General features: G+C 50.3%; 1 protein-coding gene across 2 annotated transcripts; it reads left to right on the plus strand.

The window, feature by feature from the left end:
* Nucleotides 1–110: 110 nt before the first annotated feature.
* LOC105699771 (epidermal growth factor receptor kinase substrate 8) lies at nt 111–17,747 on the plus strand. Of its 2 annotated transcripts, XM_012425055.1 has the most exons (11): nt 111–224; nt 11,149–11,222; nt 11,414–11,649; nt 11,806–12,145; nt 12,234–13,438; nt 13,719–13,836; nt 15,802–15,942; nt 16,453–16,713; nt 16,801–16,969; nt 17,061–17,196; nt 17,269–17,747. In XM_012425055.1, the coding sequence occupies exons 2-11, from the start codon at nt 11,177–11,179 to the stop codon at nt 17,362–17,364; spliced, it is 2,748 nt and encodes a 915-aa protein (XP_012280478.1). In that variant the 5' UTR covers nt 111–224; nt 11,149–11,176; the 3' UTR covers nt 17,365–17,747. The 2 variants fall into 2 exon arrangements, with proteins under 2 accessions (XP_012280478.1, XP_012280479.1); XM_012425056.1 differs by lacking the exon at nt 15,802–15,942.
* Nucleotides 17,748–17,798: the final 51 nt, after the last annotated feature.

Consider the following 17,798-nt stretch of genomic DNA (forward strand, 5'->3'; position numbering starts at 1 on the left):
TACGCCACTGGCCGGGACGGACAATTCCGTTGGATCCGGCGGGCGGGGTGGACCAGGCCGGCCAATCGGCGTCGAGCGTGCTAGAAAGTGACGTCGGGCGGTCAGGTACGCCGGAGGGGGGCCGAGCCGCAGGTAACGAGCAGTGGTTCAGGTATTTCCAGTCGAGGATGAGCGGGACTTAGGTCCACCGAAGACCTCTGCGTCCCTTCTGACCCTGTAAATAGGTGAGTATCGAAACCTCGCCGACCCTCGACTCTTTTCCCCTCTCGATTTCCGATAATCCACCGAGGTCGTTATCGACCGCGATCGAGTCCACGCCCGGAGCCCTCCGGCCGATTCACGGATCTCGCGAGTTTCTTTTCGCGTCGACGCGACGAGCGACGCCGACAGGCGTCGACTCGCTTCGCTTAAACCGTCCGCGAATCGTCGATCGATACGTTCCCGGTTCTCCGATTTCCTGGCATACCCGAGCCGAAATGTGGTCGCCCGGGAATTAGGTTATGTGCTCTCGAGGAGTGTGGGCCCCGTTACCGCTCCGTTTGCTCCGCCGATCGGCGCATAAACAAGGACCGGGCGCATCTCGATTCGCGGCCAGCACGATTAGCGGCATCGAACCAGGAGGCGCATTTAACGCGAGTAACGCGAGTGGTGGGGCAATCCCGTGGAATGTTACGTGCGGAGACTGACAATAAAGGTGCGTGCACACGAGAACGGGTTCACGCCCGCACCCACGTCGCCTTTTCTGGGGTCGAACACCTGTGCGGTTCACGCCGGAGGATCCTCCACGGCACGACCGGGCATCGTTGCACAAACCGTCCGAGGTTACCTGCCACATACCTGCCAAATACCTGCGGAATACCTGCGGCGGTGCAGGGACTGTGGCGTCAACGTTCTCCGGACCTGCGCGCGTGTAAACACTCCTCGACTCGACTCGACTAGAACTTCGGTAAACCTCGTAAATTCGAGGGTGAAGCGTCGCGTATCGTTCGAAGAGTCGACCAGTGTGCGGATCCTTTTCGGAGTCCCGGTCGGCAGGAACGCTCAACAGGTGGTTCGGCCTCACCGCGGGAATTTATGGGCGTTCCTTGGACGGAATGTGATTTTCTCCTGGCGCAGTGGCGCGTGGGCGAGCGTTTCTTCGATTCTTATTATCATCCGAAGAGCGGGTAAACGGATTCGCGAAAAGTGGAGATTAAGGGCGAGAGAAGTTTGAGTGAAAACGTTCGCTGGACGGAGGCGGGGGTGAAAAGTTTCACCCGAAGATCGAGGCCCCGGAGGCCGTAGAATTTTTCAGGAAATCGCCCGATAACGTTGCACTCTCGTCACCTGTCCGTGCTCGATGGTTTCTCGGAATACTCGTCGTCACGCTACTTTCCAGCCGATGATTTACCAACCGACGTTATTTGCAATGTCAAGGTCAATGTTGCAATCGGTCAGAACGCGAAATCAGGCCGAGGTGGCCGGGCGATTCTCGATTTCGCGGACCAGCCGGGAAAATGAAGAAAAACGGAAGGCTCCGGAGATTTTCCGCGGCCACGCGACTCAGCTTCGGAACCCGGGAAGGTCGTTTAAGCTTTAGAAAGGAAATATAAGTTGCCCCGTGCGGGGCAATCTGCATAATAAGAAATAATAAAAATACCTGTCGGTAATAAAACGGGGAGGGCGGCATTTGCGTTTCGCCCAGTGCGCCTTCTAACGATAACTTTTACCATCGAGCGAAACTCTTTCGCCCGGCGAAGACGGTTCGAAATATTCCGACCTTTCCTTGAAACGACGGCCCCTGAGAAATCCACCGTTTTCGAGATAACGCTAAGGCGGCTTAATCTTATCTGCACTTGCATCGGCGGGCCTTTGCGGTGCATCGTTTTTCCTCGGGCGACCCCGGACAACGCGGGAATAAAAAACGAAGAAACGCGCGAAAGGGGAGAGGGGAACCTGTCGGAAAGACGACGAGTCTTTCGAGGGATCGTCTAATCGGTCAATTTCCGATAAAAGCCACAGAGCGAAATCCTAGACCGCGCGTCCGCTTCGTTCTCCACAGTGGTGCACTTCCGAATCGAAGTTCGGTCTCTTCCTCGATAGGTCGCATTCCACGGGATTACTTTTCACTCCAGTTCGTCCACGTCGCCGCTCGGGCGAGCCTTCCTGCTTCGGAGTGGTCATGAAAGTGTTTCCACGTTGTTTTATTCGTAGAAAGTACATTGCACCGGTAGCTCCGGCTCCGAGGCGCGAGATCTTGAATGGGATCGTCGACTTCTCGACTCGGTGCATAGGCAAATGCGAGTTTCGAGATCGGTTTCCCCGCAAATGGGAGATTTTTTTTTTCCCCTACCTACGTTTCCGGAAAAAGTCCCGCCGGAATGATTTTCCGTCTCCGGGGAGGAAAAGTCGCTCCAAAGCGGTCGCTTTCGCGCGAGCTTGCGAGATTCTTCGCCAATTTGCCATTTGCTCTGCGTGTGGAGTCTCGCAATTGTGTCCGCCGGCTCGATTATCGAGTTATACGCGGTTACACGCGGAGAAAGAGAGAGGGAGAGAGATTCCGCGAGAGGAAAAGTCTGATTTAATGGGCTATTCTACCTTGCTATCTAGCAAATCGGTCCGCATTTGCCCGCTCCTATCTGGGTCGTTCCCACGGAACCGCGGTCCGGGATTTTCGAAAATCTCCGGACGTGGAGTCGGTGGGAAAAATCGCCGATTCGGAAATTCGAGTTTGTATGCCATCCACCGGAGTATCCTGAAAACCCTCCACACGGCGTAATGGCATTCCTGCCTCGAGAGCATTTTCCGATATTCTCGCTCGGACTTTCACGGCTTTGCATTTTTCCTTCGTGCTAATCGACAAAACTGTAAATTGCAGCTAATAGTGCCGGTTTTAAGGATACCCGGGCGTTTTACCGCCGAGGGACTCGCAGAGTCCGAGCGGGTAATGGACGACCTGGGAGATAACGATAGGAAAAACTTATCAAAGAGAAACTGAGACTTGCGCCGCGGCCAGGTGCAACCTCCTCCGCGTACCTAAATTACGCATCCGACATGGGATTCCGTTGAGTCATTGGATTCGATTGAGTAATTACGCGGCGTAGTTAACGGTGGGCATACGTGGCGCGTTTAAAAACAAAGATGCCGCATCCGATCGACTCGTCTCCGCGGGACTCGCGTTGGCCAATGTGTTAATTTGCTTGGCAAATTTGCCGGCAATAATGCCTACCCATGAATAATACTCGGCGGACGTTTATTGCACTTTGTATGTTTACCACACGCCAACACTAGAACGTCCTACTTTACGGTAATCTACTCGCGCCTCGCAGGAAGGGATGCGTCGTCGCCGCGAACCGCGTTAAACGCTCCAAGAGGAAAGGAAAAAAATCGATGAGAAGGTTTGAATCCATGGTGGCAGATTTGTGACGAATCGTCCCGCCGTGTTGCACGAAAGCCGCGAAAGTGGGCTCTCGGTCGTCGGAGTTACTTCTTAGAGGACCTCGTGGTGAGGCAAGGCAATGCCATTACGTCACGTTGCATTCCCAGGTCCAATTCTTCTCGCGAGGCGTGTCTACCTCCATAAACCTTGATGTCGTAAAGAAGCCAAGGACGCGGACGACAAAAAAGAAAATCAATAATGCCCGCCCCCGTTACTCCCACGAGGTGTTCCGGCCCGGTTTTCAAAAACCCTTGCCTAATCTCGGACGAGTCGATTAGCCCGAGAAAATGCGGTTTTCCGATTCAACCGTCAGTCGCGTCGAGAAACATGTCGGATAAAAGTTATTCCTGACATCGTCCCGAACAACTTTTGCGGGAGGGATTTTTTTCTAACGCTCGCCGTTGACGCGAGAAACTGCATTCGCTCCGATAGGAAATGCAATTGCGGCGCGCGCGAGACAGAGGGAGGAGAAAAATTCTCGGAGGGGCGCGAGGGTTAATAACGCTCCTGACTTGGTTACGAATATTTCAAGGTGGATTTAGTCTTTTTTTCGTGGCGGTTAATTGCACCCTGCACGTCGGTATTCCCGGATCCAAGCCGTTCGTTGCGGTGAATGGCATTCCTCGAGGATGTTCAAGGCCGCGGATGTTTCGCAGTCGCAACGAGAGATTTGCCTGGCAAGAGGACGCGACGAATCTCTGCGGTCGACGGGATCGAATATTTGCCGTTTTCATCTCGGCTTCCTTTTTGAAATCGAAGACGCCCCTTCGATCCGCAAACGACGTCGCTCGAGCACTCGCGGTTACTCCGCCTCGCATTCCGCGCTCGAATTTCTTCCCCCCGCCCCGGCGTATTGCCGTTTATCCTTTATTTTTTTATCCAGCCGATATACCCCCGGATTTACGTCTGCACGCGCTGCTTACTTAAATAACCCCTTCTTATGACGATTCAAAGTCAACTTTAATTTTGCGCCCTCGCATATCGGTCCAACGCGCCACCGTAATTGTTCGACTATTTTACCGTCACCTAACGTCAACGTCGATATACGGCAGAGAAAAATTTTTATAGGGGGCATAATTTTCCGTTTTAACGACGGCGGTTCTTCGTAATTCACTCCTCAAGAGGGCGGAAAGTTCTTCGATTTTTGCACGTAACGCGAAAAAATAAAAAAAAAATATTCCGCGCCACCCGAGTCGAGCGGGGAAAGAACGCATCGACGAGATCGTGTCCCGTAGAATCACGTAAACCGAGAGAGTACCGAAATAAAATAACATCAAGAGAAGGTAATGATAATCGCGGAATGGGAACCTCGGGATTTCTTGTCCCCCGCGCCGTGATAATCGCGAGATTAAAATGATTCTCGGAACGAATGCGAGTTTACCGTTAGGCCGCATGCCTTCTTTATACAGTCCGAAGTGTTTATGAACGCAAAATGAGAGACAAGAGATGAAATTACAGGAAGGAGCATCTTTCGATACGTGGCACCGGTCCCGTAGAGCGTGCCTCGGCGCTATAACTTAGGGCCGGTTTTACAGTTGCCCCTTAAAGCGGAGTCGGTCGAAAAAGGCGAAAAAGGGCCGACCTTAAGACGGAAATTCCTCTCGGCTTGTCTCGGGTTATCGGTTCTTGCCCCAAAAGCGATCGCTTCTCTATAAATAATCAAAGGATACGCGCTCGGCCACGCCGACGTCCCCAGGGCGCGGTTTTGCATAACATCTCTGAGGCGGCAATTTCGAGGTCCGTTTACAGTCCCGCCTCGTCGACTCTGTCGGCCGATGTCCGACGTATCGTCGATTTAACGACACGAGATCCGTATTATCGGCATAAAATTACAGCCCGCTAACAACCGGCGAAACGATTTCCTCTCGGCCGTTCCGGTGATCCCCGACGTCGACCCCAAGACGCAACGAAAACGAGAAGGCGCGCCATTGACGAGGGGAATCGTTCCCGATTTAATATATATATATATATATATATATATATATATCGCGATATTAGCTCGTAATCGACCGATAAAAATGGACCTCGCACCGCGGGCGTTCCCTTCGCGATCGAGTTAACCGTCAAACCTGTATTCCCATTGAATGGCGCAATGCCAATTGTTGCCGCACTCGTGCCACCGTTTACACCCTTTCAAAGCGCTTCAACGCTCGATTTATCGACTCGGTGGGAACGGGAATCTCTCGGGCTACCGAGGCGTGTCCTCGATTTCGTTGACCGGCCATTGAGGCATTGATTTAATTAATTCTCGTCGACGTTGTCCTTTTGCCTCTAATCGCGATTTAAGTTCGCGTTTTCGAGAGGCACGAGCGTCGGGGCATCTCGGGCTTCCTTAATGCTCCCTTAATGACGCCCGTTACAGGTCAGCGTCGATAACTCGGGGCTATTTTTGCGGAGATTTTCGTAATTACGGCTACGATCGTTACCGTATCTCGGGGCCTCGGGAGTAATGCGAGTAGCGGTAGGTGTATTTACCGGCGAGGCGCAATTACATAGTTGTAAACGCGAGCGGATCTTCAATCTTACCTCGTGGTTTCCTCTCGCCGGAGAGTTTCCGCCACTCGGTCGGGTCGAGTCGTGCCGATGGTCGGTCAAACGTGCCGTTGCTTTCTGGAAATGCCCCATGCAAATCGTGCGCCATGTCGCAAGCGGGGCGGAATGAGCCGCGCGCTGCGGTGCGGACCGCAAGGACGTCGAGTGCATATTTCCGATGCAGATCCCGACAATGCCGCGACGCGTAATCGTACAATGTCGGACGATGCCTCGAGATCTGTCTTTCGCAACCTCCGACTCTTCTAGCCGCGGTAGAAAAATCTTCCAGCGAGGAGCAAAATATTTTTCGATCGGATCTTCTCGGAGCTGCTCGCGCCGTTCGGCGTCCCGTTAGGTTCCCGACCCTCCCTGGGTTTCGGGAAGCTTTTCCCGCCGCTTTCCCTCGTTTCGCGCCAATTCCGAGGAATTAGGAAAATCCCGACGGCATCCGGGGGTTATTTCGGTCGACGAGAGATCGACGGGCCGGGATCGAGGCGAATCCGGAATTCGATGCGTGGCCGAAGAATGTCCGGAACGCCGAGCTGGGTCTGAAAACGAGTTACCTCGGTAACTTAACTCGAATGCACAACCGAGCCTCCTCCCGTTCCCTCCCTTCCCTCGGTTCAACTTTTCTCCGCTCTCGAGCACCCAGCCTCGGCAGGTACACCTCTCGGGTACGTCTTTACCTCGGCGACGAGCGACCTCCTCCCCCCTTCCGTCGCCGAGCTCCCAGGGAAATTAAACCCAAAGTTCCCTCTTCTCCCTGAAAATTGTCCGCCATGAGAAATCTCCCGGAGGAAAGATGGGCCTACCCTTTGCAAAACCTTTCGTATTAATCCGGAAGATTTTCCGCGATCGGCGGCTGGAATTGTCTCGTTTCGCTGTTTTATGGTTCGCGCCTGTTTGGAGGGTGCACCGGGAGGAGATTGGCCGCGGCTAGCTCGATCGGCTCGTTTTTTCCGGTAATTATGGCCCGGCCCTAATTGACGCTCCCTGGGGGGTATAATTATCGATGGTTATTATGGACAGAGTCGGCGAAGAAAGGGGACCGCATTACGCGTGCAATTATCGCGGCTCTAACGGAGATCGCTAGCGGAAGTCAGTGAAAGCGATCTTACGATCGTTCGGGGAACGCCGGCCGACGCCTTTCCTCCTCGGGGTAGATGTCGTCGAGTCGCCGAGGAGAGACGAATAAATAGTCCCGAGAAATTCTCCCCGAGTCGATACGCGACCTCCTCTATGCGGTTTCACTCGACGCGGGAGAATCGACTCGGAGTTCTCGCGATCGATCGGGGACTACTTTGCGGCCGACGTCGTTAATTCGAAATCGGCCGAAAGCTCGACGTCGCCAATGGACGCTCGTCTGCATTTCTACCCAGGAATGCACAAATAATTGTCTCTTTACCGTTAGGCCTCGTTGTGCATGTACACTGGCTGTCATGAATGGCTTCCTCGTGTACATGGTGCAGCCTGGTGGTGATAACGTAAACGTAACGTAAAAAACGAGCTAGAGAACTTATGTACTTGCGGTACCTGATGTATAATAAACTGTAAAATAATTAATGTAATAAAGCAACTTATTAAAGAATAACAATGAGTACGTTTAATTAGACGAGCATGTCTAGCAAACCCTCTAATCTCCTATTCCTGATCTTTGAAAATCACTCGTAGATCTAAAGCACGAAACTCGGTGCCACCTCCTTGGTTGTCCTATGATCCTGTTAGAAATCGGAAATTTCAACCCCTAAAATTTTTGCCTGTGCCACCTCCTCGGCTGTCCTATGATCCTGTTAGAAATCGGAAATACCCCTAAAATTTTTTCTCGGGAGAACTCCGTGCCACCTCCTCGGTTATCCTATGTTCCTGTTAGAAATCGGAAATTTCAACCCCTAAAATTTTTGACCGTGGGAAACACCGTGCCACCTCCTCGGTTATCCTATGTTCCTGTTAGAAATCGGAAATTTCAACCCCTAAAATTTTTGCTCGGGAGAAACACCGTGCCACCTCCTCGGTTGTCATATGATCCTGTTTTTGATCCTACGAGTGATTTTCAAGGATCAGGAATAGGCGATTAGAGGGTTTGCTAGACATGCTCGTCTAATTAAATGTACTCATTGTTATTATTCAATAAGTTGCTTTATTACATTAATTATTTTACAGTTTATTATACATCAGGTACCGCAAGTACATAAGTTCTCTAGCTCGTTTTTTATGTTACGTTTATGTTACCACCCCCAGGCTGCACCATGTACACGAGGACGCCATTCATGACCGCCAGTGTACAGACACCCGTCACTCGAAACTGTACAGAGAGAGGTCTCCGTTTCCTCTCATTGTTATTCATATTTGTTACACCCTGGCGTTTATTACGGTAACGTCGTTACGATAGTCGCGACGACGGTGCACCGGTTGTTCAGGGTGCTGTAAAGAACAGTGCTTTACATTTTTTTTCCCACCTCTTGGCCCTTGTTAAACCTTATTACCATTCTTCTGAGAGGATACGTCTCGTTTCGCTTCAAGACTCGAAAGGGACAAATCGACGGAGCTCTTCCCTCGGACGTTCCGGCCATATCGCGACATTTTCCACGGCGAATGTTTCAGTAGATTGCAAAAAGGCGACGCGTCGTTCGTAGGCGTCCTGGCGAATCCCACTCCATGGAGTGTCGTACGTGCGCGGTATATTTAATTAGACGCTCGTATGACTCCGTATACAGTATCGGCTCGACGACGTCTCTATTTTAGCTTCGGCGAATATCGAGGCGATGTCGGACGTCCGGTTTCCTCCTCCCGTGACCCCAGGCTCGATCTGAAAAATAAAGTAATTAAGGATGAGAAAAATTGCGGCTCACAAATGTTTCCTATATTTCACTCCAAAATGATAAAATCAGGTGGGTTAACGGCGACTTTGCGCGAGACTCGCATGAGTCATAAATCCTCATCGTGCGTGGAAACCTTATCCGCGCATTATGCGGCCGACCATTATCGGTTATTTTTTTTTTTTTTAATTCTAATCTTCATTAAGGGGCCACACAAAGTACACCGTATTAAGAGGTTTTACGTCACGCCGTATAAATTACGCGGCAATACGATCTCGAAGTACTCGATGCTCGTCGCCTACGCGAGGTGCTCCACATCTCGACGTTTATCTCCGGGTCCCACTCGGGTCCTATCACGACTTAATAATTGCCGATATTCCAGGAAACCCATTACCGACGTCATTATTCCCGAACGGGAGAGTACGCGTAATTCTTCCTTGATCGAGGCGCGACCCACGGCGCGTCGTAAAGGACGCGATAAGAGACACCACCCTCCCCGTCGATAACGCGCGGATATTGCTTTTCCAAAATTGGCAGCTCGAGAGGATCGAGTCCCGGCGTCGAGATACCGTATTCGCGCACTTCGCGTGTGTACAGAGAGCGACGTTTGCACGGTCGCGGGAGAGGCGCACTCGAAGTTCCTCGCGGGTAATTTTCTCGGGAGGAATTTTAGGATTTCACATTCCGCGCGCGTGCGAGTGTTAAGAAGGTTGCCGCGGGCTTTCACTGTATTTCATATGATAATTACCGGTTTCGGGAATTACGGGACGGTCGGGCCCGGAAAAAGAAAGCGAAAATCGAGACCCCGGGATCCCACCGTCCGCGGCGACACTCCTCGGTAGCGAGCGGTCGGACACGCCAATTACACAAATATTCAGTGCAGGACGCAAGAGTGGCTTTACGCGAATTTGCCCAGTCGCTTAATCCCGCAAAAAGCGCTTAAGTGCATGCCTATTTCGCTGAAGATAATGGCGAAACGTTCCATATTCCCAGACCGACTCCATTCTGGACTAACTTAGCCATTACGCGGCGCGGGCAAATTGAAAACCGAGCGCGCTGCCTTTATAAGGGACGTTAATGGCTTTTGGGCCGTGGAGACCGAAACTCCTCGAAATATCGATCGGTTCTTGGGAAAATTTATCCCCCGGTCTTCCTCGATATCCCCGGAAGAAAATCCTATCGGCACTTCCGCAAGGCCAGGACCGATTTTTGCTCGTCGCCCCCTGGGTCGGCCGACTTCGATTAGCCCGGTTCGATTAGGATCGAAATTTCGGCACCGAGGAACGTCTGCATTCCGGACGGGTGCCGGCGGACACATTAGGCCCGAGGAATTTCATTTCACCGAGTTAGGCCACTTTCGTTCCTCCGAATACGGCCTTCTGACCCAGTACTTTGACACGCCGCTTATACGCCAACGGAGAACGGCGACGGGACTCGTCGTTAAATAATAAAATTGCCGTATCGTTGGCTGCGATTGTGCGCGCGGAAGCGCCATTACCGTGCTCAGCTTCTTCAACGGGAACTGCGAATCGGGCCGATACAACGGTTGTTTCGCATTCGGGAGAAAATGCATCCCGTTTGGAGCGCACGTTTGCGCGTAATTTACGCAGAGTTAATGCACGGGGCACAACTTGGGCCCCTCTGCGTTTATTTACGCAATTCTTCGCATTTTTCGTGCGGAGCCACGCGCGGACGTTGCTCGAAAAGGTGGAATAAAATATAACAAACGTTTCTCGCGGACAGTTTCGGGGCTTACGAGAAGCTAGGTGCAATTAGAAATTCCACTTTGAGACGCACTTTGTCACGGTGCTTTATCGGCCACCGGGCAAAGTGGAGTGCCACCGACGAAGCGGGGAGAAAGTGTCGAAAACGTACGAGGAACGTTTCGTGATTCTAAATTCTCCTCTTTTTATTCCTAAGTACATTTCCCTCCTTGTTTTCTCCCTTTTCCAGCGAGTCCTCGTCGGATTCTCGCCACGGAGTACAACGCCTTAGGCCGGCCAGTGAATGCGATGCTGATTGCTATTCATGTCGAGTACTCATTGTAAAGTCCAAGCGGTCGGGCAGAATCTGACGCCGGTAATCATAGCCGTGCGAAGACAGGTGACTAAGTCCCTGTCGGCGGAGGATCCGCGACAGAAATACAATCCCCGGCTGATTACCGCCGATTAATTGCTCGCCGCGTAAAAAGTCCCGAAATTCGGCGCTCCGATTTTGTTTGCCGCGTCGGCGAAACTAATCTCTCCCGACTCGGCTGTCATTTGTCAAGCTGGCGCGGTAAATGAACTTTCCACGTCTTGGCAAACAAATCCGGAGGAACGACGCGCAATTCATAAAAACACCGAATGCGTTCGGTCGAGGTAACGTCTTCTTTCGTTTCAGTTCGTATAGATAGACGGTTCGAGGAACGATGCCGTACTACAGCAGCGGCCACGGATCATCCCCCTATAACAAAGGTAATCCAGTAGACTCGACTATAAACAATTAACTATTTTCCACTACGCGATGCTTTCTAAATCTCTCTGACCGAGCCCAAAGAGTTATTCGCGAAGTGTCGCTCGTACCTTTACGACTTTCTCCGCTCTTAACGAAGGCAGGAAAGCGATTTATTAGTCGTAATTCATCCGTGTTCGCGTATGATTCCAAGATGGCGGCTCGAGCGGACCACCCAGCACTTCCGACGGCAGAGGCGGGGGATCGGAACCGACCTACATGATGGAGCATTTGGCGACGTTCACGGTCACGAAGGAGACGGGAATCGTTTATCCCGCCGATGGCATGAGACGTCTGTTGCAGCTCGAAAAGAGCAACGGCATTTGGAGCCAGAAGATGCAACTGCGCCTGGAGCGCAATTGGGTCCTCATCATGGACAACGAGACCGGGGTAAAGCGATATCCTCGACGCCAGTCGTGCATTCGATGATCTCTAGCAATAACGCGTTGATACGTTCGTGTAGACCTTCGGCGAGAGAACCTAAGGCGCGTTTTTACTTACTCTCGTGGGAGCCAGGCCGCTAACGAAGCGTTATCCGTTCTCCAGGCCGTCATGGAGAGATTCCCGGCTTCGTTGATCCAAGAGCCGACCGCCTTCACGTCCCGCGATCCCATGGAGATGTACAACAACATTCTGGTGTTCACCGTGGCCGACGACAGCTCTTCCGGCCAGCGAGCGGAGATGCACATCTTCCAGTGCCAAAGCGTGTCGGCCCAAGACCTCGTCGAGGATCTGAAGATGTTGCAGATGGGCAAACTGGTGCCCGGGGGTTCACCCAGAGGTCCCAGGGGCCAGATTCCTCCCCCACCGGCGTTACCCCCGCCGGAACCTCCCCTAAACGGGGTCAACGTTCGGGAACAAGTTTCAGCTTTCAACGCCGCGAACAGTGACTATTCTTTTCCTTCTTAGTCGTAGATTCGATACCTGAAATTAGAGAAAAGGAAAAAAGAAAATAATCGAACGTCCATTTGCAGACAACGGACAAGGCGAGGAGAACAACGATGAGGTGTCCTCCACGTCTTCGGAGAAATACGAGCGAGACGTGACGATCCTCAACCACTGTTTCGACGATATCGAGAAGTTCATCGCCCGCCTGCAGCATGCAGCGGCCGCGTCCAGGGAGCTGGAACGCAGGCGGCGAAACCGCAAGTCGAAGAAGAGGAACCTCGGCGACGGGATGCTGACGATGCGAGCCAAGCCGCCCCCGGAGATGGAGTTTATCGACATCTTCCAGAAATTCAAGCTGTCCTTCAATCTCCTGGCGAAGCTCAAGGCCCACATACACGACCCGAACGCGCCCGAGTTGGTGCACTTCCTGTTCACCCCACTGGCCTTGATCGTGGACGCCTCCCACGACACCAACTACGACCCCAACCTGCCGAGCAAGGTGGTCTCGCCCCTGTTGACCAGGGAGGCCGTGAACCTCCTCATGAATTGCGTCACCAGCAAGGAGACGGAGCTCTGGCACTCCCTGGGCGACACGTGGCTGATCCCCAGGGACCAGTGGAAGGGCCACGTTCCCCCTTACCATCCCATCTTCATGGACGGATGGTCTCCGGAGTACCCGGTCCCCGAAGACCGAGACCACGATCACCTGGCTTCCCTCCTGAACGCCGACAAGCAGAAAAGGGATGACCTTCCCGAGCAACCGAGCGATTCCTACTACAACCACAGGGAGGTGGAGGAGTCTCACTACAGTAGCGACTACTTGGAGTACGAGACCAGGGAGGAACGCAGCAACGAGTACTTCGACAGGAACTACGGCCCTGCCGAGATCTACGGGAGGGAGGACAGGGAAAGGGTCGAGCAGAGCAGGGCCCACAGCGACATTTCCGTGGACTCCATAGAGAGAGGCCCCAGGGGTGGTCCTGGCATAGAGAGGGCCATGGAGGCCTGGCTGGACGAGCTCGTCGCCCGACACGCCAAGATCGTCCAGGTCACCTATCCCAGAACCGCCAACAACGACAAGGAGTTGACCGTGGTCAGGGGAGAGTACCTCGAGATCCTCGACGACAGCAGGAAGTGGTGGAAGGCCAGGAACTCCAGGGGACAGGTCGCCCATGTTCCTCACACCATTGTCACGCCGCACAACCCGGCTCATGCCGGGGACAATGACGTCTTCAACAATCCGCTGTACACCAGCAGGTACCAGCGACAGGGGCACGGCTATAATTACGAGGTGGGTAATGGTCGATAGGGTATTTTCTACGGGTTAAGGTTTCGACACAATGCTCCCTGTGGGAAAGAGGGGTACGGGAAGAGGGGGAAGGTGGGAAGGTGTCGCAACTCTGGATCTATCGGCATCGCCTTAAAAAGACCGTAATTAAGGCCCAATGGTCGTAAAGTTCGGTTAACCGTTCGTCCATTGTGATACGGGGGACGAGTCCGATTTCTTAAGAGATCGCCCGTTAACGTTTGGAAAAATGAATGGATTTATAAACGTATGTGGAATTCAACAGGACTCGGAGATCGAAGGCACCAGTACTAGTCCCGGACCGGAGGCCGCGCACCGTCCGTACACGATCCCACCTCCGGCACCGGCTGATCTGGTGCGCAAGGAACGTCTCGGCAAAAAAGGTGAATTTCGATACTTCTAAGCCCGCGGTTCCCGGATCTCGTGCTTGCACGTAGGTAAATCCGAAGTCCTCGATGAACCGAGAGCACGGAGAGACGTCCGAGATGCGGTGGAAAGCTTCACGGTGTCCGAGCCGTTCTCAAGTCTCGCACGTGTCTCGGGGGGTACCGTTAATTAATTTAAACCTTACGTTTTTCATTATAGGTGTACATAGGAATATACATGCACTAGTTTCGTCTAGACTGATCGGTTAAAGCAATTCTACCATTAACTTAAACGCTAATTAATACGGGCTGTTCTAACTCGTGTACAGATTAGAGATTAGGATGTCGAGTCTTTGCGTCGCACCGAGGCGTGCAATTAATATCATCCCATTCGTTAAGGCCGACACTACCGAGCAGAGAGAGAGAGACAGTTATTAATGATAGTCTTAAATTAAAGAGAAGGAATTTAATTAGTCTTAGCTTGAACTTAAGGTTCTAGGAGACGTTCGACGCAAAGTCTTGCGATCAAGGGGGACGAGTTTTAGCTTAAGAGTTTTATCCACGAGTTACGATTACCATCGGCAGGCCTTTTCCACTTAGAGTTATCGGGCGAAAACGGAGGGGTATTTTTTTTTTCCGGGTGCCTTGTTACGAAATAAATGTCGCACCCTGTAAATTATCGATTCGTCCCGTATGTGCTCGTCGGTCTCACGTGTGTCTTCAAAGGGTGAGAATGTCGATCGGATATTTGGCCCGCACTATGTGCATTAATATATTCATTAACGTGGGACGATCTGGCTCGAGCAAAATATGTTCCAACGAATTCAAATTAACAAAATTATTTTCTTTTTATATTGAATGGGTCTCGATGGTATTGGTCGATCGATAGTTGAAAAAAAAAAAAATCAGCACTCGTTATCGCGTACCTCACACATTGGTCCGATTTTGTAACATCGCTGAGAAGAGTTTGGCCGTGTTATCGGATCGCTGGTTTCCTTGTCAACTCGGCCCAAATTCGAAGGTGTCCAAGGAAACCATCGATCCACGAATACTGCCATCGTACATGTATTGTCTAACCAAATTTAACTAGGTATTTATCTAACGAAGGTTCGCGGCGCATTTCGATGCCTGACTAACCCAGACTCGTTAAAATCATTTAGCAGATCCCGCGAAAATCGTAACACGTCGTCATACAAATATATACATTTAGCTGTAATAATATCCGTCCGATCCTCTGTTTGTCCGTTGTCCATTTTTTGGGGATTTGTGTCTTATTAGCGGGAGAGTGTGTATGTATCGTCGAGTACTTCTATGTGTAATGTAACGTCTCGATGCTGGACTGTGGCGAATCGCAAGCGGAGATGCCTTGTCACCGAGATAAAAAAATAATTGCATCGCCTTGATCGGTCAACTTTCTTTGCCGAAAGAATTGTCCGTTTGATTCCCGAGATTCGTAACGCGTCCCGTCTTCCATTACGTGTTAGGTCGAAGGAAGTGCAGAAAAAGTCAAAGAGGAGCCGGTTTCCCAAATTTCTGGCCCTGAAATTGCGTTTCTTTGGTCGTACTCGTTGCACGTCTTTCGCTCGCCTCACGTATACGGATTGAGAATAATCATCCGTCCAGTATTTCATTGTATTGTAATTTATGTATAAATCTCTGATTAATAAATATATAATTACTTACATGTTTACACGACACGAGAGTTTTGTCAGCCGCATGACAATTGTTCGTCGTGATTGGACATTCCGTGCTCTGTACGTACTCTTTGTGTGAACGTCGTATGCGCAGGTTATCGGTATTTTTTTTTTTTTAATTGCAATCATTTCAAAGGGGCAAGGAAATCTAGCTTTCGTCCTTGAATTTGATCGTACGCCTGGAATTTGTCGGGGACGGAATTGATTGTTTAGATAGGATGAAGACCCGACGATTCCGAATCTGTCTGACTTAATTCCTGCTTTCAAACGTTTGATTAAATCCACGAAGCATCCTGCCCTAAGGGTCCCGCAATTCGTAAGAACTCGAGCAACGTTTTCTTGTCGCTTCTGGTTAGATGCGCCGCTAATTCGAGATCGGCTGCTAGCAAGTCCAAAACTAAACGTCGTCGGCACGAATTTCGTGACCCCGGTAAGTAATTCCGCAGGATATTAAGCATGGGTGTCGGAAATACAAATTTCCAAACTGCTGAAAAATGTCTGCACACGCCTAAGAACTTATTGAATGTATTCTCTAAAAATGTACTCGGTAGATTGGCACTTGCAAAACTGCAGGTAAATTCGCGAATTGACTAACCGTCGTTAATCACGGGAGTGGGTAATCTTATCTACTATCGGACTTACTAACCAATATCTCCCCGGTGAATTTACCTTTTTCTTAAGTCCTGTACCTTTCGGTAGTACTCTGGTTCTTTTTTACTAATGAACTGAGGAAGAATGAATTTTTTTAAATGTCAATCCTTTTTGTTAGTCTGCACCGTAGAAGTTAACTTACTCGTATAGAAAAAGGCAATAACATGTACGCAATCGAGGATGCAGCAATGTTACTAATAAAAAGGAATGGAACCTACTAAATGGATTAACAAAATTGAGCGAAAGAATCGTTGCACTAAATTTAACACGAGTCATTAACTAATCGCAGGTGACTCCAGTATTTCCAGTGACAGCAGTAGCGACAATTTTACCTACTCGTTGTCGGAAACTCTCAACTCGAAAGTCAAACAAGAGCCAGGAAAAGTTACCGATGCCAATCTTACGTCCTGCAACTCGAGCTCTACGTCGAACTCGACTTCGGAAAATTTCCCACCGCCCCCACCACCGCCTCCACCTCCACCACCAGGAGAAAGATTATCGGATGCTAACAGATCGGGAACAACCAAAAGCAATAAGTCGTCGAGTGAAGGTAAGTTCCTCCAAAATCAATAAAATCCATCCCGAGTCGATCATGCTTTCAACTTTGACAAAATGCACGTTACAAATTTTAATCAAGGAATGACCAGCCAGGATAAAGTGCAAGAAGAGCTCAAGTACGTTCTGACGATATTCCGGGAAAAGAAGAGGAATCTAGACATCGTTAAGACGCCGGACGTGTTCATCGATCAGTATTCCTCCGCTCGGGAAGTCCAAGATTGGCTGCGGGCCAAAGGATTTTCGGAAAAGTACAGAACCATAGCGTGACTGCAATTATTTAAATTAATACGATATTGGTACTAGGTGCGGTAATACGACAAATTATTTTTTCCCATACAGAATCTGTAAACAGTTGAAGGAGATGACAGGTGGGGAGCTATTTAGTTTGACGAAAAGACAACTGGAGCACTATTGCGGTGAAACGGAAGGAAGGAGATTGGACGGCCAGATCACTTTGTCACGAAATGCTTCCGGCGTAAGTATACCGTTAACGATATATTCTTATTTAAGTAAAGCAGACGATTAAAGTCGTTTCCTCCCTATCCAGTACAAGACGTCGAGATCATCCGAATTGAAACAGATATTAGAAAAGGCGCGACGGAAGGTCGAGGTTCCGAGCGATGAAAATGACAATCAGCAGTGACTCAAAACCGATAATACTTCTCTTCTCCCCTAGGAAAAGCGATACTCTATAAGACCTCTACAACGCAACGGAGAGTTTGTACAATTTTAGGTACCCGATAAACGAGAAAGTCGGTCCCTAATTGTTAACGAAATAGTGCACTCCCTAGAGAAGATCGCGTGTCGCGAAAATCTTCAGACCTTGATCGACAACTTTGTTCAGACTCCTTAGCTCGTAAATTGTCAATATCTACGGAATGTTTTATCTAGTTTCATCGTCGATAAGAATGCTTTATTAACGAAAGCATTGATTGTTACCAAAAGAGATGCACAGAGATATTGTAAATGTTCACGTGATATTTTCAAGCATAGGAAAGTTGATTTCATTAAAAAATTGTTTCATAACGACTTTTTTTTCCTAGTCCCATCAAGAGTTATTAACAGACTGAACTTAGG

Source organism: Orussus abietinus, unplaced genomic scaffold, assembly GCF_000612105.2.
Source record: "Orussus abietinus isolate OABI.00-Male unplaced genomic scaffold, Oabi_2.0 scaffold10, whole genome shotgun sequence".
Classification (NCBI taxonomy): domain Eukaryota; kingdom Metazoa; phylum Arthropoda; class Insecta; order Hymenoptera; family Orussidae; genus Orussus; species Orussus abietinus.

Coding starts and splice junctions, on each gene's coding strand:
- LOC105699771 (XM_012425055.1), top strand. CDS start 11,177: ATGCCGTACTACAGCAGCGGCCACGGATCATCCCCCTATAACAAAG. Junction 13,439..13,718: donor GGCACGGCTATAATTACGAG/GTGGGTAATGGT, acceptor GGAATTCAACAG/GACTCGGAGATCGAAGGCAC. Junction 16,970..17,060: donor GCCAAAGGATTTTCGGAAAA/GTACAGAACCAT, acceptor TTTCCCATACAG/AATCTGTAAACAGTTGAAGG.